We start from the raw sequence: 14,055 nt of genomic DNA, 5'->3' as shown, positions 1-14,055 counted from the left end.
TATAGGAAACGATTAAAAACTGTTTAAAGTTGAAACAATCAGAGCCAGGGTAGAAACGTAAAAAAGTTCTCACCTGATTAAGACATCGTTCATGACACCTTTGAGGCGACTGAAGCCAAATACAGGTGTCAGCTCGGAGGTACACACTGCCCCCGCCTGTCTACAAATGGTATTACAGTTACAGACCTCCTGATTTGCTGTTATATAACTGTGACGTCTCACTGCACTGTGGTCAAGTGCCTTTTCCAGAGCTTCTTTTATTCTCCCAGTATAATATTTATATAAAGAATAACCACATTATGTACTTTCCTGAACTCCAGGAAAAGGACCATGAACAAGATAAATCCATTTTCTTTACGATAGAAAATAAAATCAAACGTGATCAGATTAACTCGGCTTCTTTTGGACGTGGATCATTTGCAGTGTTGGTTTCTTTTATCATTTTAATATTCTTTTATGGACAAAGTGACCTTCTGATTATGGGTAATTTTCTTTTCAGATAAAGTTAACTCAGTGCCTCCTTGAAATCTTTCACTGAGCATGTCGACACTGAACAGGCTTTGCTCCTGAGAGCCGATACCGTCGATTATCATTTCGGATCCGAACTTTCTTTCAGCTGTCTGTCAAACTAGTTTCCATTTCTGAATTGTTATTCCTATGTTAGACTTTTTGAACTGTCTCCGTGATTCTAAAACCAGCCTCTTCCCTCAGGTGTGGGGTCGCTGTTGGCGCGCTTCCAGCTAACGGAGGGTCCCAGTAAACCGGCTCCACTGGCGGTGCAGTTCACCAGTGAGGGCAGCACGCTGTCGGGCTGTGACATTGAACTGGCTGGGCCCGGCTACCGCTTCTCTCTCGTCAAGAAGAGGTTTGCCGCAGGTGAGATCTCTACGATCACATTTTAACTGGTTTCAACATGGGAACCTATTTGATTCATTCATATGATGTTAGACCATGAAAAGCCAAATGAAAGAGTCATGATCATAATCATTTCATGTAAAATACACATTGTGTATGTATTTCATAAATATTTGATTGTTTGATTGATACATTTTCTTTGTAAAATAGTTTTTTAAGGGAAAGTAATAAACAATAAATAGGATTGATCTTTTTTATTCTTTATTGAAATCTAATCTGTATGAAATGACAGTGTTTACGTACCAAACTGTACAAAAACTAATAATGCATAACAGGCTTTACATATACTTTATTAGGCATTAGGCTCATTATTAACGCCGATAAAATGTTACTTGGCAAAAACCTGGCAGGATTACAACTTTGTCTAATCAGCTATAAGCACTTCCTGTTTACAGTGTGCCCATCAGAGACATATGTGAGTGAATTATGGTTATGGCCCGGTCACACATACGTAAATGTTTCAGATGTGAACTTCGCCTCCCAGTCACTTCCAGTTAACTCGAGCCACCAACATGCTTTGTGTTTGTGTTTGTGTGACCGTGTCCTCATGCTAAAGAAAACCAGAAAAATATCACGACTTGAATGAGTTTCTCTTTGTTTATGACTCCAGGACAAATAGTGACACTTCTGCACAAACCACTCACACAGTGTCTCTGCATCACGTCTCTCCATCTTTTTACCTTAACCTCTGTAACAGCTCTGTAATCAATCCATAAATGGACCGAAGCATTTCAACGTTTCATCGATTTGTCTTTCAGGAAAATACCTGGCCGACAACTAACCTATGCTACTGAGAACAACACTGTTGAACTTAAGGACGGCAGTGGACTGAGGACGACACAGAGGACAGACCGACACCAGGCAGACTCTCCACGGACCTTTTCTGAACCCACGCGACAGATCTGCAGATCCTACCCAGCAGTATTGTATAACTCGCATATAACATTGTGGAAACTGTTTTAGGTCACGTAATTATTGTATTTGTACCCATTCAACATCTGTATTGCTGCAGTTCGACACCTGGGTTCTCCCGCTCCTCTGAAGTCTGTCCCCTTGTCTCCATCCTCCTCCTCCGGTCAATGTTTGGTGGTGTTTTTAAAAGTTTCACTGCAGCTGCCTGACCCGACCTGAGTTTCGCTCAAACCGCACCTCTGGGTGACGTTTGCTGTCCCCAGTCCTGAACATTCATGCAGTGAAAGCTATGCTTGAGTGAAGTCTTTGTAGTCAGACACACACACACACACACACACACACACACACACACACCTCCAGCTCTGGCACATCCAAAGTCAGACCCAGTTGAGCTGAAGCAGGGCCTATAGGACAATACTTAGTAAGTCATACGCCTTCATTAGCTCATAAGAAAATCACAGCTCTCTGAGTAATCCTTGTGTTGGGTCCGGGCGTGAAGCCAGAGGCGGCTGTCCCCATTGTCGCACGCAGACGGCAGCCATTTGTGTGGCTCTTGCCTGCAAATTAAAATGCATTTACCGATGCAGCTCGACACACGTTGTCGCAGAGAGGACGACGTGTGTGTGTGTGCGTGCGATCGGATGAAACGCAACATTGACTTACTACAAACCGATTTTCATGCATCGCCTACTGGTACTACAGGGTCACATGTCTATGGATCACTTCCTTTTTTCAATATAATTGCACTGATCAGTCGAACTGGTATTTTACTTTTCTGCAACAGACACACACACACACACACAGACACACACACACAGAGGTTTTAGCAAGTTAGGCAGCTGCAATGATGAATCAATGTACTCGTTGCTGAATAAGAAAAAACTGTTTTCTTTTTTCCCGTCAGAACAAAAGAAATGTATAAAGTGTCATTTTAAACCAATAATATATATATATATCTTAAAGGGCGTTTGGTGTTTTCCTCGTATTGTCAGGTAGCCTTTCTGTTGTTCCCAGGACGGCAGTGTTAGACTCCAGAGTACACGACAGCATTCTATTTTTATTTATTGATGACGGCGACTCGTTGTATAAAAACATGTGATTCTGTATATGAATAGAATTTGAATGGTACCACACAACTCAGAACCCTTAAAGGTATAAATATTTGAACTCTCTTTTCTTTTCTTTTGTTATCTGTGTAGTTGGGTAACCCGTGTACAGTATAAGGTATAATTTTGGGAATTTATTTCAGATATAATTTTTTAACTCACGTGCAAGAGAAGATTCGAGCTATATATGGGTGTGGGGGTAATTTAAAAAGAAAACAAAAAATAAATATCTTCCTGGATGCTGTGTTATGCTTTGTGAAAGCAGTGTTAATGTAGAGTTAGCTGGACCATGGGCGAGTTCCACACTGTAAAGAACCAGTTTAGCATTTTGGGAAATATTCAGTTTTCATGTGGTTTCTGAGCGTTTAACGAGAAGATTAAAACCTTTCTTATGTCTTTACGTCAAACAGGAAGCTGAAGATAGGACATGTTGAGCTGAGATTATCATAAAAACAGGAAATTAGAGAAATCTGAGGTGACTGATAAGTTTTCTTTTTCTGGCCGATTTAGCCTCAATTTCCGGGCGTTTTCCATCTGCACCAGTAGATTTTGATCCATGATAACTTGATGTATAATGTTCACTTTAGCTTCTTATGTGAGATCGATGCCCTTTTTCACATCTGATTCTCAACAGTAAAGCCAACAAACATGTTTCCCACAGTTCTGAATTGTTCCCGTAAAAATAACAACGAGACAATAAATGCTCTAAGTTCGCCTCGAACAACAGAGACCAAGTTTGGTGAACCTTGGTGACGGGATGTTTTTTGCTTTAAATGGGACCAGTTTCCCTTTTTTCCCTTTTAAATCAAAACCTCATAGTGATAAAAAAACTCGGATTAGAATCGACCGCGTGTCGTCAGTTAAGCTTCTCTCCTGTTTCCCGTTCACCTCAGTGGCTCCTGAACTTATTCTATCACAAGCAGATCCCCAGTCATCCCAGCAGCGCTCAAACCCATGGCTTTATTTTGCATAATTGTAATGGTCTCTGTGAGATGACATGAGCTGAATGAGGTTGTGGAGTGGAGTCGACCAAAATGCTTTTTTTTGTTTGTTTTTTCTTTTTGTATTTTATGTCAGTCGCTCCTCTGTACAGGACGATAATGAGCTGGATATTTTTAAAACGGATAAAATAATGAAAAAATATTATATTGTTTAATGTGATTAAAAACACTGTGCTGATGATGTTGAACTTTCTGAATGCTCTGACACTCAACGTGAAGAACAAAAAAGTGTGTGTGAAGTGTAGCTGAACCTCTCTGTACTACATGTCGCTTTTTCGCTAAATGCAACCAATCACAGTCCTCTCCGGGGCGTCGCTGCAGCGTAGTCCCACGCTCCCTGGATCGGAGGTCGTTTTTAAACCTGTGGTCCTTTTACCAACAATAAAAATCTGATCTGGGCCCTGCCATTAAAATGGAAATCTCTTTTTTGTTTGCGGACCCAGAGCGAGGAACAGTTTTTAAACAGAGAGACGATGCTGATTGGTGCCATTTAGCTCCTGGTAAGTCTTTGGTCTGGTCACACTTCATTTCAGGCTTGTCCGTCGTGGAGGAATCCCCGTGCCTGAAAGAAAGTCCTGACCTTCTGGGTGAATCTCAAAACAGTGCAACAGTCACTACAGCATTATCTACACAGGCTCTCCGTACACATTACCCATCATGCATCTGTTTAAATTAGCACTACAGCTTACAGGTCTTTCACTTTGAAAGGCAGAACAGAACTCTCTCAGTCTGCTGGCGGTTAGTCTTTGTGTCTTCTAACAAAACAGGATCAAAACTTCTTTTCTCCCCAGATCTTCATCTCCGTGGTGACTTTGTCCTGCAGTAATTCATTATTGCATGCAGAGCATGCCGTAAAATGTGGGGCATCTATGATGATAGGTAGTACTGAAATGACGTGTTGTGCTGAGTGTCAGTTACCTGTGTTAGTGTTGAGATGAGAGCAGGGAGTGTGTCTGTGTGCTATACGCCAGAATGCTTTTTGGTTCTGTACCGTTAACCTCAAACACGTGTGCAAGCTGTTTGTACAGTACATAACAACGCTAAGATCAACTGAGAAACTTAGTTTGCTTCTTTCCAAAACCAATAAAAGTTATAAATGGATGCTGCGTGTTTGCAGGTTTCTTTCAGTGACGCATTTGTATGTGATCGGGAAAACATCCATAAAGAAGTACGACATGTTCTCGGGCTCAGCCGGTTCCAACACAGTGAAATATCCCAACAACCGTTTGATACATCGATATGAAATTGAACAAAGACTTTGAACAGAAGGAAAATTCATCAGTGATTCTCAACCACAGGCTCGCAAGATCATTTCTGGGGTTCTTCAGATGTTTGTGTATGAAAATACATATAAAGATATATTAAAAGCCTTAGTAGCTTTCATGTGTTCTATTAAGTTGTTAATCATGACGTCCAGAGTCAGTTCAGTTCTGCTCGTTTACCAAAAACCACATGACGTGTCGTGTTCCTTATGACTCATTTGGTCTCAAGAGAGAAAACACTCCTCAGAAAACAGAGAGATGTGTCGGACCAGCCTGATTATACTGATGAGTCAGTTCCATCGTTCAGGCTGGTAACCACAGTGATCTTTATAGATTATTATATAGCCATGGTCCAGTGTCTGTAGAAAGAAGTCACACCTCACAGAATGTATACTCTGTGCCAGAAGATTTATTTGACAAAAAATAGCAAAATGATAGAACACAGCTCAAGTTTGCTATAAATACATTAAAGCAGTAAGGACACATTTACAAACCTGCTGGTTACTCACTACAAACAGGAGCCTGGAGAATCTGAGTGGGAGGTGAGAAGCTCCTGCACTTTAGAATCACTAATCAGCCCTGAGTGCATTTACTCCAAATATGTTCCTTTTTCCTAATTCTACTCTATTTGTATGAGTCGCATTTGTTTTCAGAAACATGTTTTACAGTCTACACAGGTCAAACTACTCAACCAGAACCCAGAACAAAATATCCAAAGCAATTTGAAAAGCAGCAAATGTGGACGTGAGCGTTATTTTTACGAACAAGACGGCGATCAGATTGGTTTTAAATCAATTCAGATTTGGCAGGCGAGATGAAAACAGTCACTTCGGTTCCGTTGGAGAGTGAGTGAAGAAGAGGAGGGGGAGTCGCCCTCAGCAGAGGAAGGTCAGGTCACTCTTCCTGCAGCCCACCTGGCAGCACGCGGTGGTCAGTATGTTATTCATGTCTCGTCTGGTCAGTGCAGCGGTCGAGGAGCTGCTGCCGCTCTGGGTCTCCAGGCTGCTCTGTTCCTCTGTCGGCAGAGCTGCAACCACAAAACACAGGGAACCTCCTCAGAGAATGTCCTCTATCCACCTTTAATGTCACTGTCATCGGATGCAATCTTGTGTTTGTGGAAGAAGTGGGCGTATAATGAAAGGTAATTCAGTCGAATATAGATTTATTCATAACTTTCCCCATCCCCTGGCAGAGTAATGAATGGACAGATGCTCTTAGATCAGTCTTTTCTTATTTATATCCATGTTCTCATTAAATAAGGAAACTCCAAATGGCTGCGCTGATTAACTCGCTGCTATTTGTCTTGTGCAGTGTCACATTACTTCTTTCTAATCAGAACAGCTGATCTGCTAACTGGGTTTGCTTGTGAGGATCCAGGGAAGATGCCGCTCCAGCACTTAATCATGATATGTGGCCTCTGGCATAATGAGCCCTGACGGCACCTGTCTCCTAATGACGAGTTCAAACTGTGGCATATGATGCATGGGAGGAAGGGGAGTGAAATGCAGAGATGCTTCAATAGAAGGAGAGAGAGAGAGATATGGAAAGTGAAATCAAACAGAAATAAAGAGCAACAAAGTCAGATTTCATTCACTAACAATTAACAGTAAAGAAAATATGATTCCGGAAGAGATGGATGCAAGCTGCAGGATTTTATCAAATTTAGTTTACTTGACTTGGTTTTCTACATCCGTTGATGTGGTCAACAATTTTCAAAAACTACAGAACTGTGTTTTCATTTCAAGTGGAATTCTCAAAGTTTTAACGAATACATCACTTAAGTCTCGCTCCTAATATGAGTGAAAAGAAGAACTGGAAGAAGCTGATACAGAATATATGTGTGACCCTGTCAGACATTGAAATTAGATGATTTTATATTAATCTAAAGCTGCTTCTGGAAACAGAAAGGCACTCGGGTACGTTGAGGGACAGTGTATTCCCTTTGAGACCTGAGATGAAAGTAGAAAACCAATTGTACCAAGTAAATAGAGAATATTAGTAGAATCACAAACCCTGTGGCATACATAACATTTAGGATTAATAAACTCAGAGTGTTTGTATGTTATTTTATAATTTTCTGGATACACGTGCAAAATCTGAACCAAAGCAAAAGACATTTGGACTCTAGAATATGAAAAGAAGTGGTCTCACCGTCCCCGTCTGTCTCGGTGAGGAGTCTCCTCCAGCGGGAGCCTCCGCAGGTGTAGACCACGGCTCTCAGGAACTCTCGACCACACAGCTTCACTGCCTTCACCTCCGCTCTCACCTGGACGGTGCACGCCAACGCACACAGGAGCAGGGACACAATCACCAGAGTCTTCATCTTGGATACCTCAGTGTCTCGTCTCTTCAGGATGCTCAGGAGCTGCAGCTGTTTGGGTCCTGGTTGGGTTTGTTTTCTGTCTCTTTGGTTTCACGTCTTCTGAGAGCAGCAGCCGGTCATTGATCCAGGGCTTGCTTCTATCTTGCATTATATAGCATCCACCTTGCAGTCCATCAATGCTGAGCATCCCCCCCCCCCCCCTCCTCCTCCTGTAGATGGCCCTTGGCCCAACCCACACACACACATAGACACACACACACACACACACACACACACACAAACACTCACTCACACTGTTGTCATGTTGTGTTTCCGGTCCTCCCCTCCATCACCATTTCCAGCCGTCTCTGAGAGAGTGAAAGCCATCAGAGCTTTTTTACAACCTTCATTTGACAGTGGACATTACGAGGAGCAGCCTCTTCATCCTCCCACGGGATTACGTGACTCGAAGGCCCTGATTGCAGTGACCCTCGCTGCACCGCACCACTAATGAAGTGATACACAGTGACCCCACCCCCCACCCCCCCAGTTAGACAGGTGTTCGTCCTTTTTACAACGCCCTGATGGCCCCGCTCATTTTCAGCTTTACAGCGGCTCCGGCCCTGTGAGAGGTAGAAAGTAAATGTTGACAGTCCATAACGCGGGTCGTTATGATGTCGCTGATGTGAATCCTCGACATCTCGGCTCAATCATTAACGGTGGAGATCCCTGTGGAGATCCCTGCCCTTGTATGGGGGTGGAAGGTAAAGATATCTGATAAGAACTAAGACAGTTAAGCTGACAGACAGCCATGACCAAACCTTAAGTGTTTTATAGGGTCACATTAAAGTGGTTAGGGAGATGTACTGTACATGTTTGTTGGATTGTCATTTTCCAGGTCCAGCATCTTGACGTATGCACAGTGAGAAGACTCAACACTACTTGGGCCTTTGACTCCCTAGAATAAAGGGCTGTTGATCCTCTGGATGAATGTCTCGAGGACATTTCTGCAGATTAGGTACAAACGTTCACTTGATATTATCATATCATATATGTATAATATCTGCTCCAGTTGCACCTACAGGTCTGGATCTCTGGTTCTTTATAACGTGTACGGGCTCTTCTGTCCCGGGAAGATGAAGACATGAAGACATGAAGACATGAAGACATGAGGACATGAAGACACGAGGCACTGGGACCAGCACAGACTTTACTTTGTCACCACAGATCTCCAATGAGAAGATGGTTCACAGATGACGGATGAGCTGATCTGAACAGAAACATTAACATAGATGCTTAATGATGCTATTTTGGAAAAGGGGAATTCATTTCTTTCCTTTTCTTAGACCATCGCATTGTTTGTTTTGTTTTGTGTTGTTATGTGTATTCTATGTAAGAACATTGAGAGCCACTTCACCATGTCAAATTCCTTGTTTGTACAACTTACTTGGCCAATTAAACCTGATTCTGATTCTGATTCTGAAGTGGTTTGCACTGATATGTTTGTTTGTTGATCTCTGGACTCTATTGTTCCTGAAGTGAGACTTGTCTTAAAGGAGCGGCCCTCAGGCTATAGCTCTAACCCTTTAATTTTCTGTTTACCTCTGCGCAGCTTGCATTTTTCATGCAGGGGTCTGACTCTTGGCTGAAAACATTATTATTTTAAATCCTAGCAAAAAACATTGGTCTTGGATTTTGTCCCGTATTTATGGTTCTCTCTTATTTATTGACAATCACATGTGAATTGGTGATGACATCTTTTGCAAGTTACCTGCAGAGCTAACCTGCAGGTAATGGACATACAGTGTGGTACAGATGCCTGAGACCCCAATGTTTGTATCTGCTTTTTATCTGTGTACAGTGTACATTTACAATCTTCATATAATAAAATGCTTAATCCTATAACATTTGCAGATCAAATCTGCCCCAATGAGATTGTTTGCATCTCGTGGAGACAGTCAGACGCCGAATCTTACGACCACCAGATAAATGGATAAGACAAACCTAATTGGCTCATGTGAGTGAGTGGGTCTTCAGTCTGAAAACCTGCAGACCTGCATGCTGTCCTCCACAGCGTCCACCTGAGAGACACAGGGACACTCAGCTGTGTTTGCCATGTGAGCGGACCATCAGGTGTCTGCATGTCATTGACTGACTGAGGGAATATTGGCTTAAAATTGCGGCATAAAAATGCTATAAAGCTCCAAAAGTGCACTAACCCAGGCTTCAGCACAGTATAATGTCAAGATAAGGCAAAGGTTATGTGTGATAGTACAGTGCGATCAATAAAGACTCATCAATTCCACCAAATGAGAGTATCAAAGATTTTACCTGCAGCAGACGGATTGACTTTTGATTTGTTTTAAAAAACCACATGTCTCCATTTCTAGAGATCGTTTCTGGAGGAGTCTGCAATGGGCAAAAAATAAAAACACAAAAAGTCGAAAATGAAAGCGAAGTCAAACAAAACAGATTTCTATCATTGTAAAGTATGTACAATATATCACTCACAAGGACTTTTTCCTGCATTAAGGGATTTTACTTGTAACAGAGTATGTTCACCTTGTTGTATTGGTCCATTGACTTCAGTTAAGGATCTGAATACTTTAGGGTCAATCAGTTAATTTCTAATATCTTATAGAAAGATGCAGTAACTGATAAGTATATTTTATCTTCCTTTTTCTGTCATTGTTGGTGTGAGAGTCGAGGATCATGTTCGCGAACAAACCAATTCAAATGTGGTTGGGTAACATTTTTTTGAACTTCTATGTGACAGGGATGTGAGTACATATAAGGGGGCATAATACCAACTCAAGACGGCTCATTAAATGTGTTTTCAGGCCACTGAAATTAACCTTCATCCTTTTTCCTCTCCACTGCGTCGACCTTTTCCTTTTCACAATAAATGCATCCTGTTTTCAGCCCAGAATTGACAGTGGATGACCTTATACAACTGATTTGGACTTAAATGGAAACGATGACTTTGATCAACAACATTCTCTCTGCTTTAATGATGTGTTTCTAGGCCTCAACGCCCCTGTTGCATTGTGGGAGGTGCAGTGTCTGCAAAAAGCACAAGTACGGATTTATTTTTGTTTAGTAGAATAATAACATTTATACAAGTTTGAATACAACAATATCATTACAAAAAAATCAGTTTTTTCTTTTAGTTTCTCAACATTTAAAATAATTAAAGATAGACATATATTTGTATTAGTAGATTGGTAGCTGTTACATTCTTTAAAGCTTGATTTGCCAATAAATCTTACCTTGGAGAGTACATGGAAAATGCCTTTATGACTCTGTAGTGCCACCTGCTGAAGAAATTGTAGTAGTATTGTCTTGCTGAATAGAATAACAGAATCACACACATATACATACTAATACGATTAGATGAATAAAGCACCACTTAATTTCTTCTTATATTCATGTGAGCATCACTTTGCTATTGCAAAAGCATCCACTGTTGAAAATTTAAAAAAGTAAATCTGTCAAACATCTTTATTCTAAAAAAATACTCCCCAACATTACAGCATAATCTCAAGAATCAATCTGAAGAATGAGCCGCGTTTATTTTTATAACAAAAATATGAATACATCATTGTCTCTAATTAGAGTTGGTTTATCCTGGTTCTTCTCTCCGAACCCACCTGATCAGTGGGAAACCGGAAGCTCCTCATCAATACAGAACCTCCCTGAGAAACATCGAAGTTTCTGTATTTCTTAAAAAAAACTAACAAACTTAATTTTTTGTTTTCAGTAAATGTTAACATGTCAGAGGGTCCTCCGCTCCGGCAGGTGGCGGTGTGAGCGTGAAGCGACCAGTATCTGAGCGTGTGGAAGGAGACAGAGCAACATGGAGCAGGGACCCTACATGTTTATCACTTTCTTCAAATGACACTTTTAACTCGTTTACCTTCTTTATATTCTATAACATTCTGGGAACAGCAGACGTGAGTTATCGGCCGTGAGGTGAGTCTCACTGACTTGTTGTGTGCTAACTGAGGAAGCTAAGCTAAGCTAGCTAAACAAACCACATGCTAATAGGCTCCTGTGCTGCCTGACAGGAAAGAAACTGAGCTGTGTTGACCTTGACTCCAGTTAGATACAGAGACTAAATTCAAATGTACTGCAATTCATCACTTACATATTATATAGGTGTTGTGTAGATAATATATATGTTTGTCTCAGTTGTCAGGATGATGTCAGAACCTTCACTTTGGGTAAAGTTACAGCCTAATAAGAAAATACTCCATTATAAGTAAATACATTCAGCTATTTAGAGGAGTGAAACCTGATAAGAGGAAGAACCCATTAGGTTTATCAGTAGATATGGAGAAACAGGCAGATCCAGACATTTCTTTGTCACCTTCTCTAACAGTCAGTGTGTTAGTCTTGGTTTGTGAGCTATGTTCCCTCTGAGCTTCTTCCTGGTGACCCTTTGTCTCCCCTCATCTCTGCAGCAGCAGCAGCACCGTAGGACCTGTCATGGAGCCGGTCCTGCACCAGTTGCACCCAAGGATGTTCCAACGCCTCCACAGGACCTTCATTCTTCTGAAGAGGACTCACTCGGGCTGTGCTGAACACAACACCGCTCCTGCCTCCACTCGGTACAGACCCCCGCTCCTGGTGTCACGCCTCTACCAGCCATCAAACCTGCGTGATGTGGGGCAGGACAGCCGGCTGCCGGGAGACATGACGTGTAAGAGCCAGAGGCTCATGCAGCAGGCGGGGCTCATCCACCCGTCCAACCCAGGCTGTTACTACTACCTCCCTGCCACGGTCCGCTCCATGGAGAAGCTGGTGAGACAACATGTACATCTCGAATTAATGAAATATGGAAAGTAACCATGGGTCTTCTTGAGGTTCCATGTTGACAAAGATGGTTCATGAAAGAGCTTCTGACATGAATATGAGACCCAGCAATACAAGAGAGGCGAAAACGAGAAATTAAATCAGTTATTAGACTTATGAAAATGACTTATGAATAATAGTTGCTCTGTTAAAATAAGATGTGTAAGATAGAACTTTCTTAATCCTAATGGAAAGTATGAAATAAAATAAATGTTAAGACCAGCAGCTACTCAAGCAAAATAATCTTTGGTTGTATATAATGCGAAACCTTCTGTCTTTGTTGAACAGGTGAGAGTGATTGACCAAGAGATGCAGGGGATCGGTGGACAGAAGATGGACATGCCCAGTCTGTGCTCGGCTGATCTGTGGAAAACCAGTGAGCGCTGGGACTTGATGGGAAAGGAGTTGTTCCGTCTGCAAGATCGTCATGGAGGCGACTACTGCTTGGGTCCCACACATGAGGAGGCGGTGACCACTCTGGTTGCTCACCAGGCAACTCTCTCCTACAGACAGCTTCCTTTGCTCCTTTACCAGGTGAGCTTTCACCTCTTATTATCTATCTGTTAGTGTCGGTAGGCTGTACTTAAACATCTGGATTTGTTGTTTTTGTATTTAACAGATTACCCGCAAATTCAGGGACGAGCCGAAGCCAAAGTTTGGTCTTCTTCGAGGGAGGGAGTTCTACATGAAGGACATGTACTCATTCGATGTGAGTGAGGAAGCTGCGTACCAGACCTACGAGTCTGTATGCCAGGCATACACCCGGCTCTTCTCCCGGCTGGGCCTGCTTTGTGTTCAGGTGCAGGCAGACACAGGAAATATCGGTGGTAAACTCTCCCATGAGTTCCAGCTGCCGGCAGACATCGGCGAGGATCGGCTTCTAGTCTGTGGGAACTGCTCCTTCTCTGCTAATGTGGAGACCATGTCATCAGACGAAACTGACTGCCCAAAGTGTGAAACTGGGACTCTGGTGGAGTCGAAGGGTATAGAGGTGGGACACACCTTTTACCTGGGGAAAAAATACTCTCAATTATTCAATGCCACCTTCAGCAATGCCCAGAACAAGCCCAGTGTTGCTGAAATGGGCTGCTTTGGTCTTGGAGTCACCCGTATTCTCGCTGCAGCCATTGAGGTGATGTCAACAGAGGAGGGGATCCGCTGGCCGGGGCTCCTCGCCCCGTACCAGGTCTGTGTTCTCCCTCCAAAGAAAGGCAGTAAAGTGGACGAGGTGGCTCTTTTAGCCGATGACCTGGTTCACACTTTGGGAGAAGCGTTGCCACGTTTGAGAGGTGAAGTCGTTCTTGATGACCGTACACAAATGACTATTGGAAAGAGGCTGAAGGACGCCAACAGACTGGGCTACCCATATGTTATTGTAGTCGGGCAGGGCGCACTAGAGGACACACCCAGGTTTGAGGTGATCTGTCAGCAGACAGGTGAAACAATGTTCCTCAGTAAAGATGGACTGTTAGATCTACTGGGAAAAGTGGAAACTGTATGAATCAGGTGGAAATAAATGTTTTTATTGTGTGTATTTCTACCACTGAGCTGGAAGGGAGGGAGGAGAAAAATATTGTATGTGTTGTGAGGGGACAGGAGGGTGATTTCACAAAGTTTAAAACCTATAAAACTTATTGACATGGCCAATTGGCAAATAACTCAATGTCACAATAAAAGCTTTGTAATGATATTTAGAATATGAA

At 42.3% G+C, this 14,055-nt stretch overlaps 3 protein-coding genes across 14 annotated transcripts in view; 2 read left to right on the top strand and 1 right to left on the bottom strand.

The window, feature by feature from the left end:
• Positions 1 to 5,035, top strand: part of sgip1a (SH3GL interacting endocytic adaptor 1a) — a 59,619-nt gene extending 54,584 nt beyond the window's left edge. For all 10 annotated transcript variants that reach the window (XM_062394735.1, XM_062394736.1, XM_062394734.1 and 7 more), the window contains 2 exons: positions 712 to 876; positions 1,674 to 5,035. In XM_062394735.1, coding sequence (XP_062250719.1) covers positions 712 to 876; positions 1,674 to 1,696 — 188 coding nt within the window. In that variant the 3' untranslated portion in view covers positions 1,697 to 5,035. The remainder of the gene's footprint in view (positions 1 to 711; positions 877 to 1,673) is intronic.
• Positions 5,036 to 5,899: 864 nt separating this feature from the next.
• On the bottom strand, positions 5,900 to 7,519 carry insl5a (insulin-like 5a). The gene is made up of 2 exons (XM_062396374.1): positions 7,348 to 7,519; positions 5,900 to 6,223 (listed from the first exon to the last, which is right to left on the bottom strand). Exons 1-2 carry the CDS (start codon positions 7,517 to 7,519, stop codon positions 6,072 to 6,074), a joined length of 324 nt encoding a protein of 107 aa, XP_062252358.1. The 3' UTR covers positions 5,900 to 6,071.
• Positions 7,520 to 11,297: 3,778 nt separating this feature from the next.
• pars2 (prolyl-tRNA synthetase 2, mitochondrial) lies at positions 11,298 to 14,055 on the top strand. 3 transcript variants are annotated; one of them, XM_062396373.1, is made up of 4 exons: positions 11,298 to 11,470; positions 11,965 to 12,301; positions 12,641 to 12,886; positions 12,972 to 14,055. In XM_062396373.1, the coding sequence occupies exons 2-4, from the start codon at positions 11,987 to 11,989 to the stop codon at positions 13,851 to 13,853; spliced, it is 1,443 nt and encodes a 480-aa protein (XP_062252357.1). In that variant the 5' UTR covers positions 11,298 to 11,470; positions 11,965 to 11,986; the 3' UTR covers positions 13,854 to 14,055. The 3 variants fall into 3 exon arrangements, with proteins under 3 accessions (XP_062252357.1, XP_062252355.1, XP_062252356.1); XM_062396371.1 differs by having other exon boundaries at positions 11,962 to 12,301; XM_062396372.1 differs by lacking the exon at positions 11,298 to 11,470 and having other exon boundaries at positions 11,497 to 12,301.

The sequence above is a fragment of the Platichthys flesus genome, chromosome 9 (assembly GCF_949316205.1).
Source record: "Platichthys flesus chromosome 9, fPlaFle2.1, whole genome shotgun sequence".
Taxonomy (NCBI): Eukaryota; Metazoa; Chordata; class Actinopteri; order Pleuronectiformes; family Pleuronectidae; genus Platichthys; species Platichthys flesus.
Note: the sequence above shows the minus strand (reverse complement) of the source record. Positions and strands in the feature narration are given on the sequence as shown.

Excerpts from the sequence above, each read along its gene's own strand:
- insl5a (XM_062396374.1), bottom strand. The coding sequence starts at position 7,519 with ATGAAGACTCTGGTGATTGTGTCCCTGCTCCTGTGTGCGTTGGCGTGC. Across the intron at positions 6,224-7,347 it reads CACCGAGACAGACGGGGACG|CTCTGCCGACAGAGGAACAG; the intron begins GTGAGACCACTT and ends TTGTGGTTGCAG.
- pars2 (XM_062396373.1), top strand. The coding sequence starts at position 11,987 with ATGGAGCCGGTCCTGCACCAGTTGCACCCAAGGATGTTCCAACGCCTC. Across the intron at positions 12,302-12,640 it reads TCCGCTCCATGGAGAAGCTG|GTGAGAGTGATTGACCAAGA; the intron begins GTGAGACAACAT and ends TTTGTTGAACAG. Across the intron at positions 12,887-12,971 it reads TTCCTTTGCTCCTTTACCAG|ATTACCCGCAAATTCAGGGA; the intron begins GTGAGCTTTCAC and ends TGTATTTAACAG.